This window comes from Anser cygnoides, chromosome 9 (assembly GCF_040182565.1).
Source record: "Anser cygnoides isolate HZ-2024a breed goose chromosome 9, Taihu_goose_T2T_genome, whole genome shotgun sequence".
Lineage (NCBI taxonomy): Eukaryota > Metazoa > Chordata > Aves > Anseriformes > Anatidae > Anser > Anser cygnoides.
Window position 1 is genome coordinate 23,485,117 of NC_089881.1, and position 15,148 is coordinate 23,500,264.

General features: G+C 35.9%; 1 protein-coding gene across 3 annotated transcripts in view; it reads left to right on the forward strand.

Moving 5' to 3' along the window:
* The window catches only part of BCHE (butyrylcholinesterase), a 54,817-nt gene extending 40,103 nt beyond the window's left edge, over nucleotides 1-14,714 (forward strand). For 2 of the 3 annotated variants that reach the window (XM_048059510.2, XM_013174653.3), the window contains exons 3-4: nucleotides 5,583-5,749; nucleotides 12,225-14,714. In XM_048059510.2, coding sequence (XP_047915467.1) covers nucleotides 5,583-5,749; nucleotides 12,225-12,352 — 295 coding nt within the window. In that variant the 3' untranslated portion in view covers nucleotides 12,353-14,714. Of the gene's footprint in view, nucleotides 1-5,582; nucleotides 5,750-7,947; nucleotides 8,076-12,224 lie in introns of all 3 variants that reach the window. The other variant, XM_067002219.1, reaches the window with a different exon arrangement.
* The last annotated feature ends 434 nt before the right edge of the window (nucleotides 14,715-15,148 follow it).

Below are 15,148 nucleotides of genomic sequence, written 5' to 3' on the forward strand. Positions count from 1 at the left end.
TGCTTGCCAGCTAATTAGGAGCGAAAAAGAGTGAAAGGAAGGAAAACAACAACATGTTCTCTTCCAGGATGGAGGGGAAAAAAAAAAAAAAGAAAAAAAAAGAGTCTTCTATTTGTTTCAAATGCTAAGTACTAAAAGGTATTTTTTTGGGTGCTTTGTTTAGTGCCAAAATGATTAATGGAGGAGTTCTACACAGCATAGCCATTAATAAATCAGTTGTAAAGCTAAGATATATTTTTAGGATACAAATCTCATGGTCTTTCTTCAAAATGTACGATATCCTCAATGAGATCACTCCTTGACTGAGGCATTGGCATGAGGGACTCAGGCTTTGTCCCCGTTACAGAAAGAGTAAAATGTTTGCCATAGCCCATCCCTTGGAAGAGCAATGAGTTGGAGGCCAGAGCTTTGGTGGGGACCTATCTCATGGTGATCTTATCTGGCAGTCCTTCCCACCCTATAATTTAAAAAAAATCTACCTATAATTTCATTAAAGCAAATGGGTATGTTTACTCATGGTGCCATTACAGCTTAGTCTGTGATATCACTTGTTAGGTGGGAACCTTGTTTCAGTTAGAAACAGTTTGACTTTGCTTCCCACCTCTTACTCATGGATATCAGCAGCTGACACTATAGCCCAGTTGATGTTTTCTTATCCTTTTACTCATTTTGTACCTTAAATTTCTCTGCCCTGTGCTATCTTACTTCTCTTTACCTGGCAGAAAATGCATTAGAAGAAAACACAACCACGATTTAAAATGGTACAGAAAAATCTTTTAGTTATGTAATTCTACAAGTGCAAGCTCAAAGTACATTATTAATTTCATTCACTACTATTAGGTTTAATATCTGTACTGGGCTGCTGCACAAGGGCATGTAGGAGTGGAAACCATGCTGCTGCCTCATCTGTGTTGCTGTACATGTTGCCGCTGAGAAGCTACCTCGGGTACCTCCACACGAGCTTTCAGCAGCTCCTTCTGTTGGCCCTAAAGATGTGCAGAGGCATCCCCCCTTCCCAGGGCGGCCCCAGGGTGAAACAATGACAGTGTTTTTCTCCCATGGTGCTGAACTGACCGTTTCCATAATTCTTAAAGACTTTGTTATACCACTGTAGAAAATGCACGAGAGTCAGGGTTACCGCTGCTGTGGCATTCCTAGTTATCCGGGAGGCAGATCCCCCTCCCTGTTATCTTGTGCCCATGGTAACACAGTGTAAAACGGCATCCCATGAAAAACAGCTGATTGCCAGTACTGCCTGATAGCTGCAAGGAGCCATGAAAGCTAATAAAAATGATTCACATTCACTCCCTCCTCCTTTTAAACCAACTGTTAAAAGAAAAGGGGGCAAAATTGAGAGTGAGCATCAGCAGATACAACCCTGGTGAAGTCAATAAAGTTGCACCTAGCAGGAACAGGTCTCCATTTGATTTCAATTCTTACTGCACAGGGGAAGCAGAGGGTGCAGCGGCATTATCATAACCTTTCATTAATCTCAGCGGGCAGCTTATTCAGCTAACGAGACACATGCCAGCAGAATGTCAGTGTGGTGGTAACCTGCAGAAGGCACCGAGGAAGAAATTGCCTCACTGTGCACTGTCTTTGGCTGGGGTGGTTGCTGCTACTCTGACGAGAGCAGCAGAGAGGTAAGCTGTGCATGGAGAGGCCACCTTCCCACTGCTTTGCAGATCAGGGAGGAATGGGATATTCTCTACGGGGTGAACTGGAGGCAAGCGAGCTTGCTGCGCTCATCTCAGAGAGGGTCGGATGGAAGCCAGCAGCAACTGAAGAGACAATTAAGAGCAATAACATGCTGCTCAGGGGAAATTAGTATGTGCTTCCTCTCAGGGAGCAATATCTCTATGAACAGCTGCAGCCAGGCAGAAGCAGTATTTGTTTGTCTGTGGTCTTCCAGGCAGGCCTATCTGGAGGAAGGGGCTACCAGGGACTGCAGGCAGAGTTGTGTTTCAGCTTCTGAAACTCTTAGTGAGGTTGGGTTGATATAATTCATCTGTGTTAGATAGCTAAAAGGACGTTTTCATTGTTGTTGTTTAGTTGTTGTTGTTGTTTGTCTCTCTAGAGAAACACACAAGGTGTTAACCTGATCCTTTTACAGAGCAGCCAAATAGGAATAGAGTGAAAGCCTGGGACAATCTAAGCTAGCATGTGGTGCAGTTAGTGTTTACAACACTCATTAAGAAGGTAAATTATGCCTAAACCATTTTCCAAGAGAGGTAGCACAGCGTTTTTTTTTTTTTTTTTTCTTTATGGACTATATCAAAGTATAATGTAACAGTACAAAGGAACAACTCTGTTAAATGGTGATATCACAGCAGAGTGAAAACGATTCAAAGTTCACTCCCCAAAATAAAAACTGTATTTTACAGAGACATTATATCGTGTGTGCTTACAAAATAATAATAGTAAAAAAAAATAGGTGTTGAATTAATTTTTTCTGTGTGTTTGAAAAGCCATCTGTAAAAATGAATATTATGTTCTGCCTAATTTGTGAATATTAATAAATATTCAATGAAGTAGTATTGTTTTCCAGGCTATATTGATCATATTAATGAGAATGGTAATGAGGGTATGCTTATTATGATTAACAGAACTCTGTTCAGGTTATTGCATTCAATCTGCACAAAATTAACATTCTCTTTCTGAAGTTTTTGAAGAAGAACATAAAATATCCAGAAATGATCAGTGAACAAGCTCCTCTGAAACCCTCTTCACTCCTGGTATGTCAAATCTCGAATGTTTACTAGGAATGAGTCTTGAGAATTGAATGTTATTGACAGTTATGGCTGTACAATACCCAAAGAGGGAGAGTATGATCTTAGTAACAGTAAACAATAACAAGCAAATTCCACTGAGCAGAGGATTAAAATAAGGCTCACGAAATTCAGTGGGAGCATGTGTATGTGTGAAGGTAGTACGTGACAACAACTTCAAGTGGAGATTGAGCCCCCAAAGTACTCTGCTTTTCAAGTTTATGAGAAAAGAAGTTTGGCTGCCTTAAACACATACCTTAATGAAATAACTGAGTGAACTGCTGGGCCACTGTCAGAAAGTAAAGAAAGTCCAGCCTACAACTTCAGGGCACATGTAAAGAAGAAAGAATAGCAGAAATATTGAAACAAATTCTGTTTACATCAAAGTTTAAACACAAGGTTGTTCTTTTCTTCTTCTCTTCTCTAGGAGCAATTCAAATAATTGTACTTAATTGTGTCAAGACTCACTCCTGCACACATTAAAAGATAATAAGCTAGTTTCTTCCTAAAATATTCAGTGAAGAAGCTTGCATTCTCTCTGAACAAAAGGAAGGTCTTCCCTAACTAGAGCTTACAGATAGGGACAGAAGTCTAAGAAATGATATTAGTGTTTGAAGAAGTAGATACACAAGATCCATCCTAAGATGTGTGGCCCAAGCCCTGCGCGATGCAATTTCAGAGGTAGGGTTGTGCAGTGTATTGGGTCCCTTTCTATTTGGTGAGGATATTCTCACATAATTTTTTTTTTTTAATAAATAATAAAAAAAGAATATGATAAAACTTTGAGCTTGGTCCAGAGACCATTGAATTTTACTTTTTTTTTTTTTTTCCCGTGCACTGCAATTCTCATCACAAAGTTATTAGCAAGAAGGAATGAAAAGTAATTGTGATAGGACAACGAGGTTATAATCATAACTTGTTCTTATCAATTAAAAATTATACTCCTGTGATCTCTCTGCTTTGCTATATATGAGAACTGCTTTTTAACTCTGGAAATTTTCAGCTAAGAAGGAAATTACTGGACATTTCTTTGAACAGTAAGCATTCTGGAAATGCAGAAAGAATGTCATAATCAGCAGGCTTATGTATTTCGAAATGCTCTCATGCTTCTTTCAATAATTTTTAGTAAAATACATCTGTAGCCATTGTATAATCCCCCACACACCTGTAAATTACAATGTGGAATGTCATGATTTATTTCATAGCATAAAAGCTGTTAAATGAATTCTGACAGCACCATTAGCGTTCTGATCTTGAACTGAAGTGCAAGTCAGCTCTGTTTAAGTCATCGTTCTCGTGAGCCACAAATAAATGTGCAGTTAAAAAGGGTTCCATAAGTTAATCAGAACAAAATTAGTAAAGAAAAATCAGTAAAGAAGTGAGCCAATTGGGAAATGGCATGCTAAATCTCATACTCTAAGATGATGTTTCTGTAAGTGGCGGTTACCTGGTGCTAAGGAATCCAGAGCAAAGCAGAATGCTAAAACATGGGCCAAATATTTGACTCATTCTGCGACGTGTCCATATTATTTCAGTGGCTGAATCTTGTGCTCTGACTGCTCCCACCTATGCCCAGTACCTTGTTCCCATTCTTGGCAAGCAGCACTCAAGTGGGCTTCACACATATTGGACTCCTGTTGACCGCTGCCTTCTGGGAACTCTTGGTGAAAAGCAAAATGGAAATAACCAAATAAACTCAGCTTCTACTGTTCCTTAATTTATCCTGCCAAAGATCACTGACTACTGTTGTTCTGCTCTAAAACCCATTCCTTATATCGTCTTCTAGCAAAGAAAATGAGTTCTGCTTGCACTGAAATAAGATGCTTAATTTGTCTTCTAACCTCTTCAGAGCTAACATAGATTTATTTTTTAAACAGTCCCAGATCACTTTTTCTAAAAATCATATTTTGTCTCATTTGTTCCCTAACGCAACATTCCTCATTTTGTTCTTCTACACACTTAAACCATTTTTTTTTTCTCTAGTCATGCAGATAAATCCTATAGGTGCTACATGTTGTCCTTTTTGGAGGGAAAAACTGGATGTCTGTCCCTTTGAATGTTAATCAGTCTGTCCCTACAACCTTATGAATTCTATTGTATTATAAATATTTATCACAACTATTTTAATACTAACAGCTGTGATCCTTTAATGTGCGGAGCGTGTGTTATAAAGAGCCAAGTGCTCTGCCGCTCTTCCCAGTTTCCAGAAGATTTGAGGTTGTTCATGTTTGGCACTCCACTAACAGAGCTCAGTGCACTTCAGGGAGGAACTGTTCCTTCTTAATGAGAAATAATTATTTTCTCTTCCACTGTAGATACCTCTGATCCAAAATTTAGACACTTCTGCACCTTTACTTGTATTTTTCATCTGAGTCATTTAGTCCAATCTGTTTGTCTATCTGAAGTGATCAGCATCACTCAAACTAAAACATGAATCATTCATCCCCCCCAAACTAGTTTATTTGTTCTTAACTCACCCTCAATAATGTACAGCTTCTGTGAGAATCTCCAAATTCAACATGTGTAGCTTGTGTATGGTAGTTTACTAACTTTTTCCTTAGGTAAAGCGTTTAAAATATAAACCATAATGCTTATATATATGTATATATATATTTAATGAACTTAAACCAATTTTTGCTTCTTCTTTTTTTTTTTCCTGTCGCTTAGAAAAGTGTACTTCAGTAATTCCAAGCTAACATAGCTAAGCTGAAATAACTGTTAAGTTAAAAGCCAACCAACCAATCAATCAACCTACAAACCCTCATGGTGTGATAATTTCTCATTTAAAATGAAATGTTTCTCTTTCTCATTCAGAAATCCAAATGGGACCCTGGTTAATGGAACAAGATGGCCAGTCTTCACCAGTACTGAACAAAAATATTTAACATTAAATACTGATGCTTCAGAGGTGCTGACAAAGTTACGTTCTCAGCAGTGTCGATTCTGGAATATTTTTTTTCCCAAAGTTCTGGAAATGACAGGTAAAAATGGTTTTGTAGATACTTTTATTTGAACTGCTTTATACAAGGCTCATCTACTTGGTATTAATGTGGTAGTTCAGTTTAAATCTTTACATTTCTATTTGTAGCTCTATTTCCATGAGATTTTCAGATGTTGGACAAAACTTCCAATGACATAGATTTTCTTGAGAAGCCTGAAGCCACAGTTTTTGTAAAGCCCACCAAACAGACTAAGCATTTGTACTTCTGGACTTCAACAGGAATTGCTTTTATAAAGTGATTTTGCAGCTCTGGAAATGCAATCTGTAGTTTGGAGTAAAAAAGTCTCACTTCAAAAATATGATACACTTTTTAAAGGTTAATTAGTAATTTACAAGCTTTCTGTAAGATTCAGTTTGAATGTTAGTCTTAAAAAAAATGTAAACTTTCACTGGTGCACAGATGATTCTTTCTGAAATAATTTGTTCCTTCCTAATTTGAGCCTATAACTGTGTTATGGCTCAAATTTTATCCCCTCTCAATTCAAGAGATGTTTCTAAATTAAATCAAGAGAAGAAAAATCAGGAGGTGAAATGAATAATTTATAAAGCCTATTCTGCGATTTTAAAATCACGGTATTCCAAATTATGGATGGATTTTAGGGAGGTTTCTCCATTTCTGACAATCCCTTTATGCTGAACCAGGAGAAGTGAACAATTTTACACATTTCTTTAATCTGGCTGTGAACCCCTACTGAGTAATGTGTGCCTTAAAAATGGACTGTGCATAACCAAATGCACCACGCCAGAGCAGAAAAGAGCACATCACCAGACAGTTCAACACATCTTTGTCAGGACAGCAGAATTGTTTTGCTTGATCCTGTGGTGTGAGAGATGATGAAGCAACACTGGATCTGCTGGGAGACATAAATACATCACTTTATCTACCATATTCAGTAATTTTACAACATAAATCTACATGGTTAATTAACCATGTGTATTCTTAGCAAAAAGGAAAGAATCATTGTGCTTGGATTCTAATCTAGAAATAAGACAAGAGTATGGTTAAGTACTGCTGTTTTGTCATGTCACTACATCTATCAGTCCTTGAAATATTGTAGCAGAAATACCGTGGTTTTATATTTTATATGTTTCCTGCACAATCTCATATAATTCTGACAAAGAAACATTTAAGTTTCTACTTGCAATCATGATATAGTACTTTGTATTGTAATAATTTTCTTCATGGAAATAGTATTTTGCATTTCCTTTTATGCTCAAAAGAACTGACAGGACAGTGAGTGCCATAAATACAAGTATTTTTTTATCTTCTGAGGGACTATCTCTTCTATCATTTCTTCTATAGAAATATTCTTAGATGAGCTGGGTTACTTTAACATGATATAAGATGACAGAAAACAAGATGCAAGGAAATTTTATGTTATCATTATTGAAAGCTGTAGTTCAAGCTGAGTTCAGATAGACAAAATAGGACTACATCACTTAGGACTTGAAGAAAGCAATCAAGCTGACTTATTTTGCAGATATTGAAAGGGAATTTCTAATTGATCCAAGTGGTCAGGGTTTGACATGGATGCACTTGCTGGTGAACCACTCACTTAGTCAGTGAGCAACTCATTGCACAAGCCGTGCTGTGCCTTCGATATCTTCTCTATATGTCATGGCCAGGTGCAAATGTATTCCAGCATCTGAGCGAGCCTGCTCCCATGGCAGACTTGGTAAGACTGAAGCATTTAAATATACAAGAGAGGAAAATATTTAGTCCCAGCCATCTTTATGGTTAGATCTTTTCCTCAAGCAACAAAACCTGAATAGATACCAACCCTCCTTCCCACCCCCCCCACCCCCCCTCCCCCCAAAAAAAAAAAAAAAGTCATGGGGTTGTGAGCTGAGAAAATTAATAAAAAATAAAAATAAAAAACTCACACACTTAGAGTAACAGCCACATATAATACCAGCCTTTATATTTCTAGACTATTTTGTATGATTTTGGAAGATTTCTCAATGTCTTCCCCTTCAATTTCAATGTGAAAGAGTATAACTGAAGACACAAGTCCAAACCTGTGGTTTCAGGTTAAGCTTGTTAAGAATCACAACCCAGACAAACCATACCTAGATATGCCTTACGTGGGCTCTGAGTTCCAACTTGACACAATTGCTACACAAATTTCCACCCTATTGAAAAGGGCTAACCGCACTTAGAATACCCTCCATTCACAGTCAGCCAAAGACAAGCCGGGAGCATCCAGCATTTAATGTTTCATTCGAGGGCACGAGCACCGGGACAACCACCACACCAGTTTCTGATGACTGCTTCTAAAAGAAACACACTGGAGGGACAGTAAACAGTAAGTGACTCTTAAGTAGCTTTTAGAGCAATCATATGTTAATTATAAAAGCATCTACGTAAGACTCTACCTCCTTAACACAATCTTTAATGCATCCAGAGCCCTACCTATTTATATACCTGTTTCGTCTAAATTATAGAAAGCTGCAGGCAGCCAAGCCTTTCATTTGTGTTCCATTGCTATTTTAGTGTCTAATATATATAGTACGTAAATTTCCATCTTATTTGGCACTACTGCATTATATATCTTCTAGAAAAAAATCAAACTTCAAAGTAGCTAACATAAATGCATTGTATTAAAAAATACATAAACTGAAAAGATTTTAAATATGGAGACAGAAAAGTTCAACCTCTTGACTAGTAATAATCCAAATCATTGTATTTGCTATGATCCTCTCAACAGCATCTAGATTCTATAGACCTAAACACTCAGGGTATTCAGACTATTAAAAATGTGATGAATTAGAAAAGCCACCATCACAATTAGTTTTCTATTTCCATGGAGCTATGTGCAGCACTCTTTATGCATGAAAAGTGAATTAGTCAAAAGTAACCTCACCAATTGTAGTGCAGCTACTGACAAAGTAAAATCTTACTCAGTGTGCCTATGGCAGCCATCTATGGACCTCTCTAATCTTAATTCTTTCTAGCTCCAGCATCTTGCATCCTGAGTCATAAGAGGGAGAAGAGCCCTTACAATATTTTGCCTCCCAGGTAGAGCTATTGCCTTTTAGAAGATGATGATGATAATGTTGAAGTCCTTCAAAATACAAATATAATGTTTTGATTTAAAAAACAAAACAAAACAAAACCAAAAACATTTCTATTCAGAGTGTGTGGTTAAAGAACATTTAATACAGAGATACTGAAGTAGATGTACTATTTGTTTTCTCCTTTCTGAAATCTTGTGTGGAAGCTATCACCATGAGCGACTACAGTATAAACTTGTAGTGTTTATCACACTAATGAATCAAGAAGTTTGCAGGTATCAGCATCTATGAGCTGTTGAGGAGGACAGAAAAAAATAATTCCTATTTGTCATCCCTTATTAATTATACTGTATCATGGCCTTTGTCCCAAGCTTAATGTTAATACTACAAAAATAAATTCAAGATTAGCACTTTATTGGCGTATCTAGCAGAGCAACAAATGATGGTATGGATATAAATTTAACTCTACTATAATGCCATTGAAATGAGGGCTGTATGCCTACGTGGAAAGAAAAGAAATGCCAGCTGTCTGTGCTGACACTGCTGAAGAATAAAAACAACCCTCTTTTATATTTTTATTTTTATTTTTTTTATTTTATTTTATTTTATTTTATTTTATTTTATTTTATTTTATTTTATTTTATTTTATTTTATTTTATTTTATTTTATTTTATTTATTTTATTTTATTTTATTTTATTTTATTTTATTTTATTATTTTATTTATTTTTTATTATGATTATTTTTTTTCTGTTGTTCTGCTAATCTGAGACCTTTCTAAGCATTAAGGTATGATTCACTGCCTCCTGAAATCTCTCCTTTTCTCCTTGTAAACTTCACTACATTCTGTGTTAGGCTAATTGGTATTAGTATAAAGTTTGGGACCATCTTAAAGACTGCATGTAACTTCACTGTAGTATTAGCTGACTACCAGAGTATTGCAGCACTCGCTACTCTGAACTGTAATTATCAGTCAAGATGAATTCCCTAATTCTTATCCTTTTTTTTTTATTTTATTTTATTTTATTTTATTTTATTTTATTTTATTTTGTTTTGTTTTGTTTTGTTTTGTTTTGTTTTTGCCTTCTAGCTGTCAGCTCATCTAAGTCATAGGTGGTTGCTTCAAAGAGATTGATGATGTTAGTGATAATGGGATGCATTGACTTGTGACTTCAATTTGGATCTTATCACTGAAAAAAGCAAGCAAATAGGAATCCAAGTTCTTATTTCAGTGTTTTCCTTTCTCCTTTTTGTCTTTTAGATTCATAATGGTGGCTAGTCTGAATTTCTCATTGTCTGCTTTCTTTAGCTCCCTCGCTTCTTCACCAAGAGGCACTGAAATGTCTCATAATTTACACTCTAGACCAGTGACTTTTAATTGAAGATGTGTGTATGATAGAGCTATTCCAGTTTCTAATGTCTTTGGGCAGAAACACTTTCTGCACATTAAGACTTCAAACACATCTAAACCTGAATAATTAAAGAAGGAACAGTTTTTTGAATTCATAAGTGGAAGCTTTGCCTGTATAAATAAAACTGGGAATCCATAATCCAGAATAAGACAAGAAATAAGGTTTAGGTATTTTTCTCCAAGTAATACCAGTAATGCTTCATACATCAAACTACCAATCCATCTGATATATATAATGAAAATTTGGCTCTAAGACCCTGGATAATTCTTTAAATTGAGAAATGTGCAAAGATGAGTTCCTAGGGTCAGGAAAGTAAAATGACGTGGATATCTTCTCCCTATAGTTCTGTGAATCGCATCTGCATCTCTTAGTAATCAAAACATGCTTTTATTGTTACCAACATTTACAAATGCTCTTTGAGTTAATCACAACTATGGCCAGCAGAAAAAAAATTAAAAATGATCTGAAGTTTTCTTTGAACTCTGATATAGCCAAGCTTATTTACGTCTTTGAACTGAGAGGAATTTGGTTAACTTTTTAATATTTCTTCCTATGTTTGTTCTTCACAATTTCACTTCTGGCTACAAAAAGATGTACAGAACCTCCCCAAGAAAAAGTATCTTGGTTTTATTTCTGGTCTCACTGGAACAAAGTAATGTAAATCTCATTTCAAAGTCTCATTAAATTGCCATCTGGATTTCCAGACCAAAAAGGTTTGGAAATGTTGAGCTGAACTGCAGATAAGCAACCAAATTACTGGATGCTTCTCCAAACTAAATCTCTGAATCTGTTAACTCTATTTCCAGAATATTTCCTCTACTGATGTATAAAACACAAAAGTATTCCATTTTCACATAACCAGCTAAACTTGCAGTGCTGGCAGATCATAAAAAAGGGGGGAAAGGGTGTTTTTATGGTGGAAAAGGGCCTATGCTCTATTGCAGCAGAAGAACATAAAGTCAAAAGAGCATAAAGAAACCACGGAACTGTTATCTCATGAACACAATTACCACATTTTTTTGGAAGCAAGCTATGTCAATATGGGATACTGAGATAATTAGGTGCAAAATGAATAAAGGCAATCATAGATCATAAATGGTTTCTAAACTTTAAGAAAAAGTCTGCAACTGACCCAAAATAATAACTCACAGCATGTAATGGACCCTGTATGTTTTATCTTTCCTTTAGTAGTTGTATGTGTTGTTCCTGCAAGGTCACTTCATTCCTCTCTAGGGTTAATTACCTTCTGGGACTGGAGGAAGTGATCCTTGTCCATAAGATACTCTGGAAACCTTGTAAAATGATATATTTTTATTATTCTTCTCATCCTCACCCTCAGCTCTGAAGCCTGTAACAAATTTGGCAATAAATATTGCCTTGGGACACAGGATTAGTCAGCAAATGCTTTATATGGGCTAGAATGAAAAAGAAAAAAGAAAATTTCACATTGACATTATGCATATCTTAGAGTGTCCTTCTCCAAACTTGTCTTTTACTCATTGAACATGCAGATTTATTTCAAAGTATGGTGAAATCCTGGCCATCCATTGTAATCCATTGAAACTAATGGCAATACTGTTATTGCCTTCAACAAAGCTGTGGTTTCAATGTATCTTTGCAAGTACCTATCTCAGTTTGCATATCATATACTTTTGGGAGTATGTAGGCTTCACTGTGGAGTATATTGAACCAAAGTAATACTTTGAGAATTAAAAAAAAAAAAAAAAAAAAAAAGTGGCTTTAAAATGCCAAGTTTGATGGACAGAATATTATCCAGAAGCAACAACCCCGTACATAAACATCTTTATTACCAGAAGTGTGCCTGAATGATATCTTTGCAGTCCTTCCTTCCTGATCTAAAGATAAAGTGTTAGTCACTGAATTTCTGTCATTCCAGGCTTGAGAAAAAAGACAAAAGACCATCCTATAATATATTTAGAGCAAGTGACATTGATAATCAAAATTATTTTTCAATTAACATATAAAGAGATTCAAATTTAGATTAATGTAACCCATTTCATGTTTTACAGGAAATATTGATGAAGCAGAACGAGAGTGGAAAGCAGGATTCCATCGCTGGAACAATTACATGTCAGACTGGAAAAATCAATTTAATGATTACACCAGCAAGAAGGAGAGATGTGCAGGCTCTAATTAATATGTTTACCCTTTCCAGTATTTCCGTATTACTGTTCATCAAGGCAAGTATACAGGTAGCTTTCTAACACATCTAGCATTAAATATGTTATGCAGACTGAAAAAAAACGTTATGGATATAATTTTGATTCCCCAGATCTTTCATTTATATTTTACCTCATATCTCAATAAACAATATAAGGCATCCGTACCCTTTGAAGCTTCAGTGTGTTAAATAGGACTATAGAGATTAAAGTCTGAAGATTAATGATGTACATATAAACACTAGCTGCTTAAATTCACACTTCAAAGATACAATGTAATCTGTTATAGAAAAATGGATTTTTTTTTAGTAGAAATAGCAGTGGTTTATAGCATTGCCATGCAAAACACAATCATTTTTGATCTTTAACTGCAATGCCACAGCACTTAAACCTTGCTTCAGACATAATTTAATTGACATAAATATAAAGAGATAACAACGTTGCTGGACACACCAAATGATATTTGCTTGTTAGACCAAAAAGTTTTAAGATGCTCATTAAAGCCTGAATCATTGCTTCTTTATAGCAAAATCTGTAGGACTAAGCCATAGTAAGAGGGTATTCAAACTATCTATTGAAGACTTGAAGACTTAAATCATCTGCATTCTGTGCAAGTGCAAAGGTGAAATAAGACAGAAAAACTGAGACCTGTGCTTCTGCTATCTTTTTTTTTTTTTTCCTCTTTTTTTTTCCATGGAGAAAAAAAATACAGATTTACAAAGTAATACATTCACAGCTTTCCCTGATCAGGCACCCAATTGTCTTCACCCTGTACAAGTCTCTGCAATGGAGGTAAGCCCCAATTATGAACATTTTTGTCCACTGAGTCGTCTCGCAGTCAAGGTACAGGCCCATATTTACTGGAACGTGAAGGATAAGTTTTTATATATCTAGAAGAACATCAGTCTGTTCTTCCTCAATCTAGCAAGCTCATCAGAAGTCAGCCATGAAAGCCCTGCTAAGGAAGGCTGGGAGGAACCTCACTGTAGAGGGACATTGTGATGTGGTGGGAAGGACGCGGCTCTTTGACATGGTCAAATTGGCTCCAGTTGTCACAAACGTAGATGTCTCTTCAATGGCTTTCTACCCACTCAAGCTGACTCTATCAGACTGTCCTAAAAAAAACCTTGGATAACTTTTCCTCCTATTTCTCTGCTTCTGGATGGGGTTGCAAGCTGTATGCTTGAATGATACTTTAAATAGCTGCTTTTTACTGGCCCATCTGGGAAGAATAATTGTCAAAAATTTGATAAACATAAGGAGTATGTAAAAGCAACAACCCATCTCATAAATAAATTATTCTGAAGCTTTCTGTAAAAGTAATAGCCTTTCAGTGGATCTATTTTCTGTTCTAGTGATTATGAGCTCTTGCAAAATTCCGTCTTGAATTTAATATACTGAAGAGATCTAGATAAGAAACAGAGGGTGGTCTCTTTTGGCAGTTAGTTTGACCACATGGGATCCCTACACACACACACACATGAAGACTTATTTTTGCAGAAAAGCTAAACTCTGAAACTGATGATGGCTTATCATCTTTTCAGTTGCTTCTAAGAGAACACAATTATTTCCTGACTTTTAATGGAAAAACATCTTTACCACAATATTTCCAAAGACTACAATTCATCCTACGCAGTAAAAAAACTGGTCATTTTTGAGCAGGCTAATTAAAACTTGAATGTATCTAGGATTAAAAAGCCCTCTTCATACACCACTTCATGTTTATACCACAAGTAATTAGCTCACTACATACATTAGCATAGTTACTGCTATTAATAATAGCATGGAGAGCTGTGCCATTCTGTGGTGTATTGGCTATTTACTGAATATTACATACTGCTGGTAAGCTTTTGAAAAAGTGACAGAAGGGTAAACTTTCTGTCCAACATTGAGCTCATTCTGGATCTCCCAATTTTACTCACCTGGTGTACTTCATAGGTATGCTGGGTACTCATCTGCCACAGTGAGCCTCAACACCTGCGATAGCACATATGCATATTTAAAAGCAACATTTTTCTTTTCTGATATCCTCTTTTTAGTTGTATTTCGCTATCTATCTGTCTAATCAGCCTAATCAGTGAGAAAAAAAAAAAAAATCTGAGCTAATTAAAATGTACAAATAACCTTTGGGAAGGGCAGAAAGCAAAGAAGTCTGTAAAATATTTTGCTGTGAAGGTGTCTTTATATGTGGTGTCAGCTAGGACGTATAAGGTCTATTTGAAGACTAATACTCTTTCCACAGTATTTATAACGTGTCTGTACCGTGTTCTTAAATAGGAATAAGGACGGAGGGAGGAAGAAAGAAAAGCAGAGTAAAATAAAACTTAAAACTACTTTGAAGTGTTGTTTTACTGATTTTCTTGGTAAGAATAAATTGCTAACTTTGTATTTTTCATATGCTGGAAAATAATATCTCAATTTGTCGTTCATATGAAATCAATATATTATCTAGTCATATAGTCACAACCCACACTTACACAAATAAAGTAAAGCCTTAAATACTTGGATGTAAGTGGCTAAGGTAATAAAGAGCACAAAAAAAACAGTCCCCATTGTGGAGAGCTTAAAACTAAAGGTCAAACAAACTTGTGTTGGAAATTGTTTGAGGATACTATGTCATAGCTTAAAACAATTACATACTAGACAAATATTTCATCCAGACCTCGCTGAAGATGTAACGTTGCTAATTAATGTTTTCACTTGGCTCAAAAGAGACAAGAGACTAAGGCTTCTCTGTGAAACCAGAGAAAATGTGTTGATCCTTTCTTCCCATC